The sequence below is a fragment of the Gigantopelta aegis genome, chromosome 3 (genome assembly GCF_016097555.1).
Source record: "Gigantopelta aegis isolate Gae_Host chromosome 3, Gae_host_genome, whole genome shotgun sequence".
Lineage (NCBI taxonomy): Eukaryota > Metazoa > Mollusca > Gastropoda > Neomphalida > Peltospiridae > Gigantopelta > Gigantopelta aegis.
This window is the reverse complement of record NC_054701.1, coordinates 85275043-85295351: the sequence shown is the minus strand read 5'-3', so window position 1 is coordinate 85295351 and position 20309 is coordinate 85275043. Positions and strand designations below refer to the sequence as shown.

Sequence of the window (20309 nt, the reverse complement as noted above, 5' to 3'; positions counted from 1 at the left end):
GATACGCTAACACAATGTAAAAGGTATGGGGGAGAAGAGATATATCAACACAATGTAAAAGGGGGGGGGGGGGCAGGAGAGGTGCTGTTGTGGAGGCCATGCCCATAGCAGCAACGCCAAAGACGGGATATTTTTTGGGTCCATGAATAATGATAGCATGTCAATACATGTCCAACTCTACTGTTATTACAAAACACTTGCAACAAAAACAAACCATGCAGGCAAACACACATAGAAATAATTTATTCCACCTTGAACTGTACAATATGTTTCAGACATACAAGTTTTGATATTAGTTCTTCGTAGCTCATTCATGACAACAAAATAAAACATAACATTACATATCATCTTACATTCTCCATTTCTCTTTAGTGTAATGAACAAGGCAAGAATAAACAAACATACCACTTTAAATTCAAATATTTTATATTATTTCAAATGGTCTAACAACGAATAAAATGAATCACACTTGTATCTCCAGATCCCTATTATGGCCATAACAACTTGCAAATACTGAATTCGAAAACCCTAATGAAAATACCATCACATAATATTTTTAAAAGAAAAAAAAAGAAAAAGGAAAAAAAAAAGAAAATAGAATCAAGCACTTTTATGAATGCGATAATCTCACTGATTCAAAAGCACTTTTTGTTCTTGTCATAATTGTAAAACTTTTAACTCACAAATACTGGAATTCGAAACCCAAAACAGGAGATTTCCTCTATTATTACAAAAGCAGGCTATGACACTTGCAATTAACCTGTGTTTAAGTATGTTGGACAAAACACATACAATTTTAAAATAAGTCGAGTGGTCTTTTTCTTCCATACAGGGCGATATGATGATGGGTTTTAACACAGTGATTTGGCCACTACGATGATGAAAACCGAACTTCCTAAGAAGATCCATGCAAATGATTTCTAGTGTGGTGTAACACAATGTAATGATTCATGTCTATAATGCCGCTATAGCTCGTCTTTTGCTTTATCTTCGCTCTGTGGACAAGAGAAAGAAAAAAAATGCAGCTATTAGAAAATGTACAATGTAATGTAAGCTGTTCCCTGTAAGCCTAATTGCTGGCCTGAGATGGATACGGGCATCTGACAAAGTCTTCTGAAATGCTGCGCTAGCAAAAAGCATTATGTTGATTAAAGTTTGGAAACAAAATAAGTGTAATTTCTTTGCAGTATTTTGTTTTTAATATAGCAAAGTTAGTTCTTTAAACTATCAGAACAATGCAAACCTTCATGCAAAAAAACAATGGATGCAATTACACACACTTATTTAAAAAAAAACCAGAAAATCATTTCTCAAAAGGATCTGTCAAAAACCATTTGCAAACATTTAACTGAACAATTCTGAATCCAAAATGGATACTAATGACTTAACACTGTTCACGATTCAAAATGTTTGCCTTTTTTTTTTGACCACACCGGCACAGCAAATAGTCATAATAGGGAAAACAGCACAGCAATTGGGTTAGTTTTTACTTCATGCAAAAGGTCAAGTAAAACGACAAATCATACCATCTATATATATATAAAAAAAAAAATTATTTCATACTATTTGTTAAAACAAGATTCAACATCCTATTTACACAAATATCTTTTACCTAAATAAAATATTTTAAATAATCATGTACAAGATGAGATATTTTGTTTGAGCAAATGAACAATTTTAAAATTAATGTTTATCTTCACCTCCTCCAAAAAGGAAATAGATACATGTATGAAATAACAAAATATTTTAATATCCAATGAATATGTTGAAAACGTATGAAGTACCGTAAGAAGTACATTTAGTAATGTTAAAATTGAATGCAAATAAACAAAATTAAAATGTTTAAAATTCTCTGTATGTATGTAACTGATATGGAACAGAGTGCAGTGTTGTCTATAACTGATATGGAACAGTGTGCAGTGTTATCTGATATGAAACAGTGTGCAGTGTTATCTGATATGGAACAGTGTGCAGTGTTGTCTAACTGATATGGAACAGTGTGCAGTGTTGTCTAACTGATATGGAACAGTGTGCAGTATTATCTATAACCGATATGGGACCGTCTGCAGTGTTATCTATAACCGATATGGAACACAGTGCAGTGTTGTCTATAACCAATATGGACCTTTGCACAGTGTTATCTATAACTGATGTGGAACATGACTGGGTAGTGCAGTGTCATCTGTAACCGAGTAGTGCAGCGTCATCTGTAACCGAGTAGTGCAGTGTCGTCTGTAACCGAGTAGTTCAGTGTCATCTGTAACCGAGTATTTCAGTGTCATCTGTAACCGAGTAGTTCAGTGTTATCTACAACCGAGTAGTGCAGTGTTATCTGTACCGAGTAGTGCAGTGTCATCTGTAACCGAGTATTTCAGTGTCATCTGTAACCGAGTAGTTCAGTGTTATCTACAACAGAGTAGTTCAGTGTCATCTGTAACCGAGTAGTGCAGTGTTATCTGTACCGAGTAGTTCAGTGTTATCTGTACCGAGTAGTGCAGTGTTATCTGTACCGAGTAGTGCAGTGTCATCTGTAACCGAGTAGTTCAGTGTTATCTACAACAGAGTAGTTCAGTGTCATCTGTAACCGAGTAGTGCAGTGTTATCTACAACAGAGTAGTTCAGTGTCATCTGTAACCGAGTATTTCAGTGTCATCTGTAACCGAGTAGTTCAGTGTCATCTGTAACCGAGTATTTCAGTGTCATCTGTAACCGAGTAGTTCAGTGTTATCTACAACAGAGTAGTTCAGTGTCATCTGTAACCGAGTAGTGCAGTGTCATCTGTAACCGAGTAGTTCAGTGTTATCTGTAACCGAGTAGTGCAGTGTCATCTGTAACCAAGTATTTCAGTGTCATCTGTAACCGAGTAGTTCAGTGTTATCTACAACCGAGTAGTTCAGTGTCATCTGTAACCGAGTAGTGCAGTGTCATCTGTACCGAGTAGTGCAGTGTCATCTGTAACCGAGTAGTGCAGTGTTATCTGTACCGAGTAGTGCAGTGTTATCTGTACCGAGTAGTGCAGTGTTATCTGTACCGAGTAGTGCAGTGTTATCTGTACCGAGTAGTGCAGTGTCATCTGTACCGAGTAGTTCAGTGTCATCTGTAACCGAGTAGTGCAGTGTTATCTGTACCGAGTAGTGCAGTGTTATCTGTATCTTACTTTCTCGGAGTCGTCGTCAGCCTTGTCGCCGTCATCAGCTTGTTTTGTCTCCTTGTCGTCGCCGTCCTCGGCCACCACTTCCTCCTCACCGTCAGCCTCAACCTTCTCATCCTCAACCTTCTCATCCTCCTCCTCCTCCGGCTCATCGTCAATCTGAAACATACGAAAGGAAGGTTTCGGTTGAACCCAGCACATTGTTTAATCAGTGGCTCTGTGCCTAACACCCCACCACTTTGTAATCAGTTGTTTTGATTAATGACACTCCAGCATACTGTTTAATTAGTGGCTGCTGTGCTTAGTCACACCCCAGCACATGATTTAACAAGCGACTTAAAAAGAGTACTTGACACCTCAGCACATTGTTTAAACAGCCACCATTAGTTTCAATCCTAGCAACTAACATTTAGTCCAATGTTAAAGAGTTGTGACAAATAATCCTAGAGCAGAAACATGTTTTTACCATATACACTACACTGAATGTAATGGCATACAAGTAGGGATTATATTCCATCTGGTTTTGTAAACTTGTATACACAACTGTTAAAATAAATAATTTTGATTGGAAAATATTTATTATCTACGTTTGTGTTTCCAGATACCTATTACTTTAAGTTTAAGAAACTACCTTAGCATCTAGTGGTACGTCCATGCTAAGTCGAAGCATTCTTTCTATTCTCTCAGCGAAGCTTGCAGAATCTGGCACCACATAACCAGATCTTAAAATTGCAGTCTCATACATCACAATTGCTAGATCTTTAGCCGTTTGATCATCTTTGTCAGTCTGCAAAAAAAAAAAATTGTTTATATATATATATATATATACCTGTTGGGTTTGTTCCTTTCCCAATGTTCTAAAATAAAATATATATTTTTAAACTTTTAAGAGGGTAAGCTGTTAGTGATTCTCCTTGCAAATAAATCAAGGAAAGCTGATAGTACTAGGAAATTCATGATGGGGAATATTTATTAAGGATTGTCTGTTATTTCTTTTATGTTGATCGGAGTATGAACAAACAAAACAAAAATATCTGCAACTGAATCAGTGAAGCTGTTCACACATAAGTTTCTAGATGCTTTTCTTTTTCATACCCCAAATGAACATAAAAGAAATGACAGACAATCCGTATAATTAAATTTGAAACATACTGACTAATAATGATCATAAAAGATCTTATTTTATTTTGAATTTTAAAAAACAATTTGGTTCAGAAACAACACTCAGTATAAAATTACATCATCAAATATGACATTCCTTGAAGAAGTTTGTACATCAAGAAATAATTAAATTTTCTTTGCATCTATACACTTTATGGCAATCTGATTGGTCCAGAGGTGCTTACTTTTTTTTCACGCCTACTACCCCCCTCCCCCCCCCGACTCGCACTACTTTTGTGCAACAAGCCGGATTATTCAGGCAACCATATTTAGATATTTTGAAGAAAATACACGTGAAAGCTACAAAAGCAATATAAAAAAAAATGTATACGATAAATTAATGGAAAATGCTATAGCAGAGTAGACATGTAGATCTATACGCATTGATTTAAAAAAACAACAACCCAAAACCTCTTCGCTAATCATGACACAAGACTCGGTTGGTGGCCAAAGAAATCATTGTGGAAACTTCACAGCTGTAACTTACTTGCAAGCGATGTTCTACAGCTGTTGGTGAAAATTAAACGGTTTCACCGACAGCATAAATGTTAGACACGTTCCCTTCATTCACTTTCATAAAATATAAACTAAACACGGATAAGACGATTCCTTCCAATATAACGAAATGATCCATAAAAATCCACAGCAGCTAGATGAAATGGTGTCGCTTATCAAATTACGTCATTTACAAAAAAATCACCTGATTCAAATAATAGTGAATGAACCTTTGCATTCTTACGCGACATAAGTATCAATGAAGTTTACACAAACAATACTACAGGCATATTTAAAGCTAAACAAAATAAATTCAGTTATGTATTGTTAAGGTATGCATATAAATTTACTTATAAGATTTGACCGCAATTATTTTTTGGTTCATGCAAGTATGAACCGAAAAAACGATGTGCACACTTTTGTATGACCCTCTACGCAGAGTCATACAGTGTGCACATTGTTTTTTCGGTTCATACTTGCATGAACCAAAAAATAATTGCAGTCAATTCTTAAATGAATAAACTTGCAATGCTATGGCCAGACTAATGAAATGTAACAAATTTAATTATTCACCAATAAGGTTGATAACAAACTGCAGCGTATTGAGCCAATTTAACACAAAAACACTAACTACCATTTATTTACCTCCACTCTCTGCTTGAGTTCCTTCATCAGTGGATGTCTCGGGTTCACTTCCAGGGTCTTCTTTTGTGTGGCATAGAACCTGCAATCAAGTAAATTATATTATCAAACTACTGACGTGTAACATCAAAGAAAGTACGGTATTCTTTAGTTACCTTGTTTCATGATTAGCAGTCGACACGTGATAACAGCAGCACCCAGTTACTGTACATAAAGTAATTATTGTATTACATAGATCTTACCCACCTCAGTGGTGGTATGGCTAAACCACTGGACTTATGGTTGCTAAGTACGGGGTTTACATCCTGGTACCACTATCCCCCCCACCCCACCCTAGTGAGTTTAATGACTCAGTGGGTAGATGTACAGAGTTCTCACTAACCCACTGTTCTGGACAAACAGCCCAGATAGCTAAGCTGTGTGCCCAAAAAAGCATGCTAGAACCGTAACTGGATATAAGCGAGGAAATAAGTATATATGAAATGAACATAGTTGGTGATTGGATTATAGAAAACCAAAATGCTCTATTCACTATTGGTATTTTACTGCTATGAAAATTCTGTGATCTCCATTCAGTGTTTTTGAGCAATATAAAACTCACAAAGCTTACTATTAGTTTTTGTAATTACTCTCAAATGTTAACCAAAGTATTCTGAATTTCAAGAGAGTCTAGGCCTATCTACTTACTCTTGACTGGGGTCTTTGGCTTTTGCGTATGCCTGTGCTCTCATTATTCTCTCCATGTTACCAGACCAGCCGTACTGGCTCGCGACCAGGGCACAAGGCGAGGTGGTTAACCGCTCAGAGACTGTGGCCTTCTCAATCTGAATCATAATAAATAACGCCATATTAATGTACGAGGTATATGGCGCCCGAATATAAAATGAGGTGCAAAATATTTGCAAAAATTTAATTGTGACATTTACAAAATTGATATTAAACCAGAAAAATATATACATTAACCAATTTTCTTATCCTCCCCCCCCCCCAAATAAAATCCATATCTCTTAGAACTAAAGTTAATATTATAATACGTGTCAATTTTTTAGGTTTTTTTTGTGTAATAACAAAACAAAAAGCACATCAATCAGTGGCTATTATATGTCAACCATTTGTCAATTTTGACAAGTAGTCTTCTGAGAAAACCTACTACATTTTTCAAATAGCAGTAAGGGATCTTTTAATTGCACTTTCCCGCAGACAGGACAACACATACTACAGCTTTTGATATAACAGACATTTGCCAGACAGCAAAAAAACAAAACAAACCCTGTGGGTCCACCAATTGGGTTCAATCTTACAAGGGTTCAATCTTACAGCACCTCAACCAAGGGTTCAATCTTACAGCACCTCAACCAAGGGTTCAATCTTACAGCACCTCAACCAAGGGTTCAATCTTACAGAACCTCAACCAAGGGTTCAATCTTACAGCACCTCAACCAAGGGTTCAATCTTACAGCACCTCAACCAAGGGTTCAATCTTACAGCACCTCAACCAAGGGTTCAATCTTACAGCACCTCAACCAAGGGTTCAATCTTACAGCACCTCAACCAAGGGTTCAATCTTACAGAACCTCAACCAAGGGTTCAATCTTACAGCACCTCAACCAAGGGTTCAATCTTACAGAACCTCAACCAAGGGTTCAATCTTACAGCACCTCAACCAAGGGTTCAATCTTACAGCACCTCAACCAAGGGTTCAATCTTACAGAACCTCAACCAAGGGTTCAATCTTACAGCACCTCAACCAAGGGTTCAATCTTACAGCACCTCAACCAAGGGTTCAATCTTACAGCACCTCAACCAAGGGTTCAATCTTACAGCACCTCAACCAAGGGTTCAATCTTACAGCACCTCAACCAAGGGTTCAATCTTACAGAACCTCAACCAAGGGTTCAATCTTACAGCACCTCAACCAAGGGTTCAATCTTACAGAACCTCAACCAAGGGTTCAATCTTACAGAACCTCAACCAAGGGTTCAATCTTACAGCACCTCAACCAAGGGTTCAATCTTACAGCACCTCAACCAAGGGTTCAATCTTACAGCACCTCAACCAAGGGTTCAATCTTACAGCACCTCAACCAAGGGTTCAACCAAGGTGTTTTATTTAAAGACGCACTAAACACATTTTATTTACGGTTACATGGCGTCAGACATATGGTTAAGGACCACACAGATTTTGAGAGGAAACCCGCTGTCGCCACTACATGGGCTACTCGTCCAATTAGCAGCAAGGGATCTTTTATTTGCGTTTCCCACAGCACAAACCATGGCCTTTGTTGAACCAGTTATGGATCACTGGTCGGTGCAAATGGTTTACACCTACCCATTGAGCCTTGCGGAGCACTCACTCAGGGTTTGGAGTCGGTATCTGGATTAAAAATCCCATGCCTCAACTGGGATCTGAACCCAGTACCTACCAGCCTGTAGACCGATGGCCTGCCACGACGCCACCGAGGCCCAACCAAGGTAGAGAGTAAAAGAAAATGTGAATTTATTATTCATCAACTATAACAATATTCACTTTACCTTATCTTTCAGAGCATCCTCTTTAAGCCATTTCAGCAGAAGTTCGTATTCCTTCTCCAAAGCTTCTTTCCTTTCTTTGGCCTTCTCAGAGTCGTCGATCTTGAGGCCGTCTTTGGCAACGTTCTGGAACTTCTTGCCGTCGAACTCGGGAAGTGACTGCATGCAGTATTCATCAACAGGCTCCGTCAAATACAGCACTTCGTAACCTTTCTTCAACAGACGTTCCACGAAGGGAGATTTCTGAACCTGAAATAAGAAAGGTATTAAACGTACTGTAATTGTGTTATTTGGTTAAAGAGTGTCAAATATCATGTATGAAGTAGTATCAATATCAAATAATCTGATGTTTCTATAAAAAGATTGAACAATCGACAACATAACTGTAAAAAGATACTGTAATTGTGTTACTTGGTTAAAGAGTGTCAAATATTATATATGAAGTAGTATCAATATCAAATAATTTAACGACATACTCAACACATTTTATTTATGGTTATATGGCATCAGACATGGTTAAGGACCACACAGATATTGAGAGAGGTAACCCGCTGTCGCCACTTCATGGCAAAAGTTTAGGTGTTTTCTATTTAATGAATACTTCATCTGTCCTCAAAACAAAGCATTTGTTTTGATGACATGTGAAGTTGAAAAGCAATGACCCAGCCATAGTTGTTGAAGAACTGGAGAAGCAACAGCAGAGATTAAACTGACATTGGACCAAAGACTCAGGAAACTCCAGAGACTTGAAAAATGGCAATATGCTACAATTTTTTTCTAGAAGAACACGGACAGGACAGGTTTTCTCTAATAATACAAGTTTCAGAAAAATCTGGGAGATTTTCACCTTTCAAGAAAAAGACAAAAACACAGGGAACCTGGAAAGTTAGTTAAAGCAACTTTTAGCACCACTTTAAAAATAAGCATTCTGAGAGTACTGCTTAACAGAATTTTATCACTGCTGTGAGGTATAGATAAGGCAATTTCAACCCGAGGGACAAAATCTTTTTTGTAAACCTCGGCCCTTACAAAAACATTTTGTCCCGAGGGTTGGCATTGCCGTATCTATACCTCACAACAGCTATTGATTCTTTTTCTTGCCCATTTAATTACAGTAACAAAACATTAATTTTGTAGCTACGGTTTGTTTATTGCAGAACATTCGTAAACATTTCACCTACACTCATTTAATCATACAAATATGCCAATAAAAATATTAAGTTGAAAATATTAATTTGTTTAAATATTTTTAAAACAATGATACGTGAAATGGCAAACAGATTTTAAAAAAGAAAGTGAGTTATGACGTCAATCGTAGTAAAACATGAGTTATGACGTCACGCATATGTATAAATCGTCCAGCACCGGATGCTAGATTGATTTATCAAGAACCAGGGTGCTAGACAGATTTATCTAGCACTCTGCAAAAGCTGGCTAATTCAGTTCAGTGGGCAAGAAAAAGCAATACATCACCTACCGGGCCCAACAAATTTCCTAAATTCAACAGCCATAACTCTGCCAAAAAATAGGCCAATCCCATGAAAGTCAAACGAGATCTGATAAAGCTACATAAACAATTCCAACGCAGTATCTTGAGGCAATAAAAAGAAAAGAAAAAGTCTAGAAAACTATATGTTGGACAGAATGAGAGACAGATCGAGCAACCGACAGGGACGAAACCTGAGTGCCCTCCGGATGGACACACCCAACACCAATAAACGCACCTCTGTCTTGCTGGTTCCAGCCACGAAGTAGATGGCATCCTGCTTCTCCTTCATCCGCTCCACGTAATCGGCGAGACTCGTCAGCTCTGTGTCCGAGTTGGAGGAGGAGAACCGGAGAAGCTTCGCGAGACGTGTTCTGTTTGACGGGTCTTCAATGACTCCCAGCTTAATACTGCCAAAAACAAACACAAAAACATGTATTACAACATTCACAGGCAAGGGTTAAGGCAGGCAAATTTCTTATTTAGCCAACAATGTATTCTGTAGAAACTATAATACACTAGTGTCTATATAATGAAAAAATTTCAGTTTGAAATTGCCAAAAAGTTAATTGGAAAATCAAATGAACAACAATTTTTTAAAAAGCATTAATTCTGTAATATTTTGTTTGGCTAATTAAAATTTGATTGTGGCTAGTTTTCTAACCTAAATCATCAAACTCTTAATAACATTTTGAGTCCAATTTGAACAAAGACAATGTAACATAAAATTGAAGATTAACAGTCTGTTATTTTTATTAATACTCGGTCTGACCTCTCCCAAAGTGTATTTTCTACCCTAAACCCACAGACTGATCTGAACATCCTAACATCCATACATTAGTGCAACAACTACAAACTTTCCAGGACATACAGTTTGTGAAAAACAAAGCCAAAGGAAACTAAAACTTAGCAAAGAGCCATTTACCTTTTAGTGTTTTTGAGGTGAGATATCTTGCACATACATGAAAAGTTAAATGATAATAATAAGAACAAAATGCATCCCTGTTAATTTAAGCCAATAAAAAACCCAGTCTAGTGATAAACCAAATATTTAAGGCACTGTTGGCAGTTTTCACCTTGTGCTGTATTCTTTCCAGAATTGTTCATAGTCATCTTTGCTGATTTTCTTTATCATGTCGAGAGTCTTTCGAACCAGTTTCTTCTTGATGACCTTCAAAAGCTTGTGTTGCTGCAGAGTTTCTCGGGAGACATTCAGTGGCAAGTCATCAGAATCAACCTTTAAAACATAAAACATTCTCACTCCGTTGTATGTTATGCTCAGTTATTATGATTGTAAGCAAGTAAAATGTGCTACGGTAACATAATTAGGCTCTAAAATTAACATACATTGAATGAATGAATGAAGGAAGGAAATGTTTTAGTTAACGACACACTTAACACATTTTATTTATGGTTATATGGCGTCAGACATATGGTTAAGGAAGGACCATACAGATATTGAGAGGAAACCCGCTGTCGCCACTTAATGGGCTACTCTTTGATTAGCAGCAATGGATCTTTTATATGCACCATCCCAGACAGGATAGTACATGCCACAGCCTTTGATACACCGGTTGTGGAACGAGAAATAGCCCAATGGGTCATCGACTGGGATCAATCTTAGACTGACCGTACATCAAGCGAATGCTTTACCACTGGGCTACGTCCCACCCCCTTGAATGAATGAATGAATGCAGACGGACTGACAGACAGACGAACGGACGGACAGAAGGACGGACGGACAGACGGACAGAGAGAGAGAGAGACAGACTATGAGAGGACACAGAGAGAGAGAGAGAGAGAGAGAGAGAGAGAGAGAGAGAGAGAGAGAGAGAGAGAGAGAGAGAGAGAGAGAGAGAGACTATGAGAGGATACAGACAGACAGACAAAGCATTTACTATGCAACCCTCCAATGAGCCTCTTAAGACAGACCGCTGTTTCAATGTAGACATGTGAAAGAAGTACAGTCCAACCTGTCCTAGCGGACACCTGTTATCAGCGGTCATCTGCCTTTAGCGGCCACTTTTTTCCCTCCCAAACGATTTATAACCTAAATGCACCTGTAATAAGCAGTCACCTGTCTAACGTGGCCAGCAGCCACCCAAATCGGATCCCAAATCACTAAAATACCTGTATTAAGCGGCCACAGTAAATGTTTACTATCATATAAAAGGTAAATTTAACAACAGTGATAAGGTGCAGCAAATAACCAATCTTCACACCTTCAGGAATACTAGTACTCATTCAGTCCCGACATCTCTACTATGTATCAATTAAGAAAGTATGACTACGGAATGCATCTAATTGCCTCTGAGCAGGCTACGCATGACATTTGTAGATTCACTTACTATGACAATACACCGCATGAAGCAGAAATTAATTAATTAAATGGAAAGAGAAAACGAAACTTGTTGAGAACGGTTAATTTAATACATTCCAGTAGTTTTCCTGAAGGGGCGACATGTCAAAAGTTTATATATAGTAAACTGTGAAGCACACATCCGTTAATTAGCAGTACAGACAATAAAGCTAGAAACAACAACAAATGTTTTAAAGACTACATGTTGCAACCTGTAATCAGCGGCCACCCGTCTTAAGCGGTCACTTTTATCTACAGGTTATCTATATTGTGTGTGTATCTTCGGACTGAATGAAGACCGACAGAAAAGCTCTTGAATGCAGCATTAGATTTTGTTTTTTAATAAAAAAAATTAACTACATGAAATTATCAAAAAATATACAACATGAATACTTACCACACCTCTAACGAATGAGAGGTATTTTGGCATCATGTCTTCAAAATCGTCCGTGATAAATACTCTTCTTACGTACATCTAACAAACAAACAAAAATTAATTTTAATATTCCCTAAAATAAACTATTGTGGCTATGCATAATGACAGCATTATGTCACAGAATATTTTATTATATACTCTTCAAAAAAAGAAACGCAAAAGGGTACAAATGGGTTATAACTCCGATTTTATGTTTTCTACCGGTTCATGCTTTGTGAATATAAGGTCATTGCATGTCCCAAACACATTCCCACGGTTACATTCGATAAAACGCAGCTACTGTACAATAAAGTTCCAAAATGTGAATATTCGCAAAAACGCAGCCACGTGCAAACCATGTCACCACTGCACGTGCGTTGTCTGCACGTGCAACATGAACACCGACAGTATAAAAGTGCAGGGTGTTCGCTTGCCTGGCCTCTGTATCTGGCCGACAGTTGACAATCCAGGACATGCCACGTCTCAGTGAACCGCAGAGAAACAATGCCATCGGCCGACTAGACGCAGGCGAATCCAGAACGGCCGTTGCCAGGGCATTCCATGTGTTCCCAAGCACCATCTCCAGACTGTGGGACCGTTACCAGCAACATGGATCAACACGTGACCTCCCTAGATCCGGTCGACCACGGGTCACTACCCCCGGGCAGGACCGCTACATCCGGGTACGCCACCTTCGGGAACGATTGACTACTGCCACCTCCACAGCCGCAGCAATACCAGGTTTGCGCAGGATATCCGACCAGACTGTACGGAACCGCCTACGTGAGGTAGGAATTCGTGCCAGACGTCCAGTTCGAGGTGTCATCTTAACACCTCAACACCGTCGACTCCGACTGCAGTGGTGCCAGATTCATCGACAATGGCCTCAACTGCGATGGAGACAGGTGTGGTTCAGTGACGAGTCCCGATTTCTGCTCCGACGTCATGATGGAAGATGTCGCGTGTATAGGCGTCGTGGTGAACGTTATGCGGCAAACTGCGTGCAGGAAGTGGACAGATTCGGCGGGGGTAGTGTCATGGTGTGGGCAGCCATCTCACACACTGGCAGAACTGACCTGGTCCACGTGCAGGGCAACCTGAATGCACAGGGCTACATTGACCAGATCCTCCGGCCACACATCGTTCCAGTTATGGCCAACGCCAACGCAGTGTTCCAACATGACAACGCCAGGCCTCACACAGCACGTCTCACAACGGCTTTCCTACAGAACAACAACATTAATGTCCTTCCTTGGCCATCGAAATCACCGGATTTGAACCCAATTGAGCATCTATGGGACGAGTTGGCCCGACGCCTCCGACAGCGACAACCACAGTCCCAGACCCTGCCCGAGCTGGCAGCAGCCTTGCAGGCCGAGTGGGCCACCATCCCCGGGGACGTCATCCGTACTCTGGTTGCTTCAATGGGCAGGCGGTGCCAGGCAGTTGTCAACACACGCGGAGGCCACACCCGGTATTGACTCCAGATGACCTTGACCTTGGTGGTGTGTCCTATCACTTACTCACAATGGACTAGAGTGAATTGTGAACAATCCTGCAACATTTGGTAATTATCGGACTCACCATTCAATAATTAAATCAATTCTCCAAATGTTACGACAATGTGGTTTTGCGTTTCTTCTTTTGAAGAGTATATATTATATCAATATTATAAATAATGTAACTTTCCAGCCAGAAAATCTGAGATAGAATCACAATATAATGTACATCTTTGAAGAACTCTGTAAATGCATGCTACTTAGGTTTACAGCCTCTCAATGGTACTTTAACTTTCTTCGAAAATTGGCATTTACATATTTTTATAAAAACTAAATAATCACAGTAAACAACAATGTTTACATAATTTACTTGGCTTCATAAATTTAAAAATATTATTACAACAGTGGAATGAATAAAAATGTTTACTCAATATTAAGAAATAATAATATTTCACAAAATAATCATAGTGAACAATGGTTTTTACATAATTTACTTGGTTTCACAAATTCCAACATATAACAGTGCAATGAATAAAAATGTTTACTCAGTACTGAAGAAATTAGAATATATCAATACCTTTATACCGCTAATTTTCTTGCCATAGTTGTGGAAGAGATCGCTGGGAGAATTCTTGGGCACGTAGAGAATCGACTTGAACGTAACTTCTCCCTCTGCAGTGAAATGGATCTTTGTCATGGGGTCCTCATGTTCCTTACTGATGGACTTGTAGAATTCAGTATATTCACTTTCTTCAATATCTGCTGGCCTGGATAAACAAAAAAATTAGCAATTAATTTTTTTTTTTTTAATTAATGAACTGAATGAACTGAATGACTGAATGAACTGAATGAACGAATGAACGAATGAATGAACGAACAAACAAATGTTTAACAACACCCAAGGACAAAAATACACATCGACTATTGGGTGTCAAATGTAAGTACATGAATATGATAAATTAATAACCAGAGGCACTTAGACAAAACATCTTTGAAACTTCTATAAATTAGGGTAGTGGTGGTGGGATGTATGTAATTAATGAAGTTCCTAATGTGTTGATTAACAGATGTAGCATACAATGAAGTAGCTTAACAGAGCATACATAAAGTTAGCACGTGTACATATAAATCTTTTAGATACACCCTCAGAAAACAGTGATGAAATCCAGAAATTTTCATATTGGTGATCGGACGCTGAGATTAGTGTCAGGGTTATGGTCGTATAAGTCTAAAATGAATGTATGTATGCAAAGTATCTGACGAAACCATATTGCATGTTTTGGATGAAAACTATTGAGCAGCAACCCCCTCCCCCTCAAAAGAAACCCTAAAAAAACAACAAAAAAACCCAACACTGTACAGACTAATTTAGTAATACGGAATTACGAAAATCTGTTTTACACCTTTCAAGAGAGCCATTTTTGTCTACCCTCTATTACTGATCCCAGAGTATTTTTGATACTACAACCCCTCTTATTTTCAACCCCTGCAATTACAAAAATGTCCACAGAAAAAGAAAAGAAAAAAAAAAGCCAGTGAAAAAAACCCAACTCTGGCAAAAAAGTACCATGGAGAATTAAAAACTGCATGGCATTGCCGACTGCTGTGGACAACTGCAGGGGTTGTATTTTATACATGAGTGAGCACACTATATACAAAAGAAACGGTGAACTGACTTGCGTGTCCAGATGGGCTTCACGCTGTTCATGAGCTCCCAGTCCCAGACGGTCTTGGAGACTTTCTTCGTCTTCGGTTTGTCGTCTTCCTTCTCCTCCTCCACCTTCCCATCATCATCCTCATCCTTGTCCTCATCCTTGTCCTCATCCTTGTCCTCATCCTTCTTTTCATCCTCGTCCTTCTTCTCTTCCTCCTCAATCGGTTCGTCAACCTCCTCGGTCTATCAGGGCAAAAAACAAAAATTAACGGTAATTTTCATAAATTTGTGACTTTTTCAAATTATAACCATGTTCGACAAATATTTGAGAATGTCACTAGCCCTCATAGAAGCTTTAACTAGTGCCCTATGTATTACAGCAATACAGCTGATCATTTACAGTAGCCCAGACAAAATGTTCAGTAGCCGGGACCAAGGGCTAGTGGATTTGATGAACCCTGTTACGAATTTGTACTGTGTACCGGCCTCGGTGGCGTCGTGGCAGGCCATCGGTCTACAGGCTGGTAGGTACTGGGTTCGGATCCCAGTCGAGGCATGGACTTTTTAATCCAAATACCGACTCCAAACCCTGAGTGAGTGCTCCGCAAGGCTCAATGGGTAGGTGTAAACCACTTGCACCGACCAGTGATCCATAACTGGTTCAACAAAGGACATGGTTTGTGCTATCCTGCCTGTGGGAAGCGCAAATAAAAGATCCCTTGCTGCCTGTCATAAAAGAGTAGCCTATGTGGCGACAGCGGGTTTCCTCTAAAAAAATCTGTGTGGTCCTTAACCATATGCCTGATGCCATATAACTGTAAATAAAATGTGTTGAGTACGTCGTTAAATAAAACACTTCTTTCTTTCTTTCTTTCTTGTACTGTGTATAAACTGAACTTCAGATTAAAGGTATTTTGGATTATTACAAGCATATCATAGGTACAAATTTTAATCTTTGCTTCAACTTAGATATAGTTACAAGAAATGAAGCTATATTAAATTCACTTTATCCCAAAATGGTAATAATTTAAACACTGAAACGTGAAGAACTGAGAATTGCAATCCCCTAATGAAGGCAGAGGGTTGCTGCTGAAATGTAGGGCGCAATCTGTGACGAAAGCAATAAGTATTTTTATTTAAACTCCCAATTGGGTAAAAAAAAAAAAGAAGTGATAGTGACATATCACTGGTATTTTTGCCATTTCTCACTTAAATATGTGCTTAATATTTGACTCAAATTTAAAATAAGCATTCTGAGTGTTTTTGCCAGAAAAAAAATAAAAATCTGCCAGACAATTTGGGTATGGTGCCATAACCATTTTACCCTCTGGCAGAAACCCTGGTAATACATGTCCTACCAGGCCCAACAATTTTTATTACATGTATTTTAAAGGTCTAAAACTGTCAAAAGTAAGTAAATCCCCATAAATGCTAGACATAATGACCTTTCCAGATCAGTTATGTCAGACCACAAACAAATAGCAGGCTCTCGTGTAGATTTCACGTGCTCTGCACCACGGTCTTGTACATCTAGCCTGCCTACACTTAATAACTAGAGTCAGTCCCCTCGTAATGTACCGCTTTATTAATTACACATTAGTGTAGATTTCACGTGCTCTGCACCACGGTCTTGTACATCTAGCCTGCCTACACTTAATAACTAGAGTCAGTCCCCTCGTAATGTACCGCTTTATTAATTACACATTAGTGTAGATTTCACGTGCTCTGCAACAAGGTCTTGTACATCTAGCCTGCCTACACTTAATAACTAGAGTCAGTCCCCTCGTAATGTACCGCTTTATTAATTACACATTAGTGTAGATTTCACGTGCTCTGCAACAAGGTCTTGTACATCTAGCCTGCCTACACTTAATAACTAGAGTCAGTTCCCTCGTAATGTACCGCTTTATTAATTACACATTAGTGTAGATTTCACGTGCTCTGCACCACGGTCTTGTACATCTAGCCTGCCTACACTTAATAACTAGAGTCAGTCCCCTCGTAATGTACCGCTTTATTAATTACACATTAGTGTAGATTTCACGTGCTCTGCAACAAGGTCTTGTACATCTAGCCTGCCTACACTTAATAACTAGAGTCAGTCCCCTCGTAATGTACCGCTTTATTAATTACACATTAGTGTAGATTTCACGTGCTCTGCAACAAGGTCTTGTACATCTAGCCTGCCTACACTTAATAACTAGAGTCAGTCCCCTCGTAATGTACCGCTTTATTAATTACACATTAGTGTAGATTTCACGTGCTCTGCACCACGGTCTTGTACATCTAGCCTGCCTACACTTAATAACTAGAGTCAGTCCCCTCGTAATGTACCGCTTTATTAATTACACATTAGTGTAGATTTCACGTGCTCTGCAACAAGGTCTTGTACATCTAGCCTGCCTACACTTAATAACTAGAGTCAGTCCCCTCGTAATGTACCGCTTTATTAATTACACATTAGTGTAGATTTCACGTGCTCTGCAACAAGGTCTTGTACATCTAGCCTGCCTACACTTAATAACTAGAGTCAGTCCCCTCGTAATGTACCGCTTTATTAATTACACATTAGTGTAGATTTCACGTGCTCTGCACCAAGGTCTTGTACATCTAGCCTGCCTACACTTAATAACTAGAGTCAGTCCCCTCGTAATGTACCGCTTTATTAATTACACATTAGTGTAGATTTCACGTGCTCTGCACCACGGTCTTGTACATCTAGCCTGCCTACACTTAATAACTAGAGTCAGTCCCCTCGTAATGTACCGCTTTATTAATTACACATTAGTGTAGATTTCACGTGCTCTGCAACAAGGTCTTGTACATCTAGCCTGCCTACACTTAATAACTAGAGTCAGTCCCCTCGTAATGTACCGCTTTATTAATTACACATTAGTGTAGATTTCACGTGCTCTGCAACAAGGTCTTGTACATCTAGCCTGCCTACACTTAATAACTAGAGTCAGTCCCCTCGTAATGTACCGCTTTATTAATTACACATTAGTGTAGATTTCACGTGCTCTGCAACAAGGTCTTGTACATCTAGCCTGCCTACACTTAATAACTAGAGTCAGTCCCCTCGTAATGTACCGCTTTATTAATTACACATTAGTGTAGATTTCACGTGCTCTGCAACAAGGTCTTGTACATCTAGCCTGCCTACACTTAATAACTAGAGTCAGTCCCCTCGTAATGTACCGCTTTATTAATTACACATTAGTGTAGATTTCACGTGCTCTGCAACAAGGTCTTGTACATCTAGCCTGCCTACACTTAATAACTAGAGTCAGTCCCCTCGTAATGTACCGCTTTATTAATTACACATTAGTGTAGATTTCACGTGCTCTGCAACAAGGTCTTGTACATCTAGCCTGCCTACACTTAATAACTAGAGTCAGTCCCCTCGTAATGTACCGCTTTATTAATTACACATTAGTGTAGATTTCACGTGCTCTGCAACAAGGTCTTGTACATCTAGCCTGCCTACACTTAATAACTAGAGTCAGTCCCCTCGTAATGTACCGCTTTATTAATTACACATTAGTGTAGATTTCACGTGCTCTGCAACAAGGTCTTGTACATCTAGCCTGCCTACACTTAATAACTAGAGTCAGTCCCCTCGTAATGTACCGCTTTATTAATTACACATTAGTGTAGATTTCACGTGCTCTGCAACAAGGTCTTGTACATCTAGCCTGCCTACACTTAATAACTAGAGTCAGTCCCCTCGTAATGTACCGCTTTATTAATTACACATTAGTGTAGATTTCACGTGCTCTGCAACAAGGTCTTGTACATCTAGCCTGCCTACACTTAATAACTAGAGTCAGTCCCCTCGTAATGTACCGCTTTATTAATTACACATTAGTGTAGATTTCACGTGCTCTGCAACAAGGTCTTGTACATCTAGCCTGCCTACACTTAATAACTAGAGTCAGTCCCCTCGTAATGTACCGCTTTATTAATTACACATTAGTGTAGATTTCACGTGCTCTGCAACAAGGTCTTGTACATCTAGCCTGCCTACACTTAATAACTAGAGTCAGTCCCCTCGTAATGTACCGCTTTATTAATTACACATTAGTGTAGATTTCACGTGCTCTGCAACAAGGTCTTGTACATCTAGCCTGCCTACACTTAATAACTAGAGTCAGTCCCCTCGTAATGTACCGCTTTATTAATTACACATTAGTGTAGATTTCACGTGCTCTGCAACAAGGTCTTGTACATCTAGCCTGCCTACACTTAATAACTAGAGTCAGTCCCCTCGTAATGTACCGCTTTATTAATTACACATTAGTGTAGATTTCACGTGCTCTGCAACAAGGTCTTGTACATCTAGCCTGCCTACACTTAATAACTAGAGTCAGTCCCCTCGTAATGTACCGCTTTATTAATTACACATTAGTGTAGATTTCACGTGCTCTGCAACAAGGTCTTGTACATCTAGCCTGCCTACACTTAATAACTAGAGTCAGTCCCCTCGTAATGTACCGCTTTATTAATTACACATTAGTGTAGATTTCACGTGCTCTGCAACAAGGTCTTGTACATCTAGCCTGCCTACACTTAATAACTAGAGTCAGTCCCCTCGTAATGTACCGCTTTATTAATTACACATTAGTGTAGATTTCACGTGCTCTGCAACAAGGTCTTGTACATCTAGCCTGCCTACACTTAATAACTAGAGTCAGTCCCCTCGTAATGTACCGCTTTATTAATTACACATTAGTGTAGATTTCACGTGCTCTGCAACAAGGTCTTGTACATCTAGCCTGCCTACACTTAATAACTAGAGTCAGTCCCCTCGTAATGTACCGCTTTATTAATTACACATTAGTGTAGATTTCACGTGCTCTGCAACAAGGTCTTGTACATCTAGCCTGCCTACACTTAATAACTAGAGTCAGTCCCCTCGT

At 39.1% G+C, this 20309-nt stretch overlaps 1 protein-coding gene across 1 annotated transcript in view; it reads right to left on the bottom strand.

Annotated features, from left to right (window-relative positions):
• Window positions 1–228: 228 nt before the first annotated feature.
• The window catches only part of LOC121369223 (endoplasmin-like), a 60269-nt gene continuing 40188 nt past the window's right edge, over window positions 229–20309 (bottom strand). The window contains exons 8-18 of the mRNA XM_041494167.1: window positions 15413–15633; window positions 14314–14503; window positions 12220–12297; window positions 10540–10700; window positions 9702–9873; window positions 7981–8226; window positions 6137–6273; window positions 5453–5531; window positions 3783–3938; window positions 3158–3310; window positions 229–995 (exon numbers count right to left, since the gene is read on the bottom strand). Coding sequence (XP_041350101.1) covers window positions 966–995; window positions 3158–3310; window positions 3783–3938; window positions 5453–5531; window positions 6137–6273; window positions 7981–8226; window positions 9702–9873; window positions 10540–10700; window positions 12220–12297; window positions 14314–14503; window positions 15413–15633 — 1623 coding nt within the window. The 3' untranslated portion in view covers window positions 229–965. The remainder of the gene's footprint in view (window positions 996–3157; window positions 3311–3782; window positions 3939–5452; window positions 5532–6136; window positions 6274–7980; window positions 8227–9701; window positions 9874–10539; window positions 10701–12219; window positions 12298–14313; window positions 14504–15412; window positions 15634–20309) is intronic.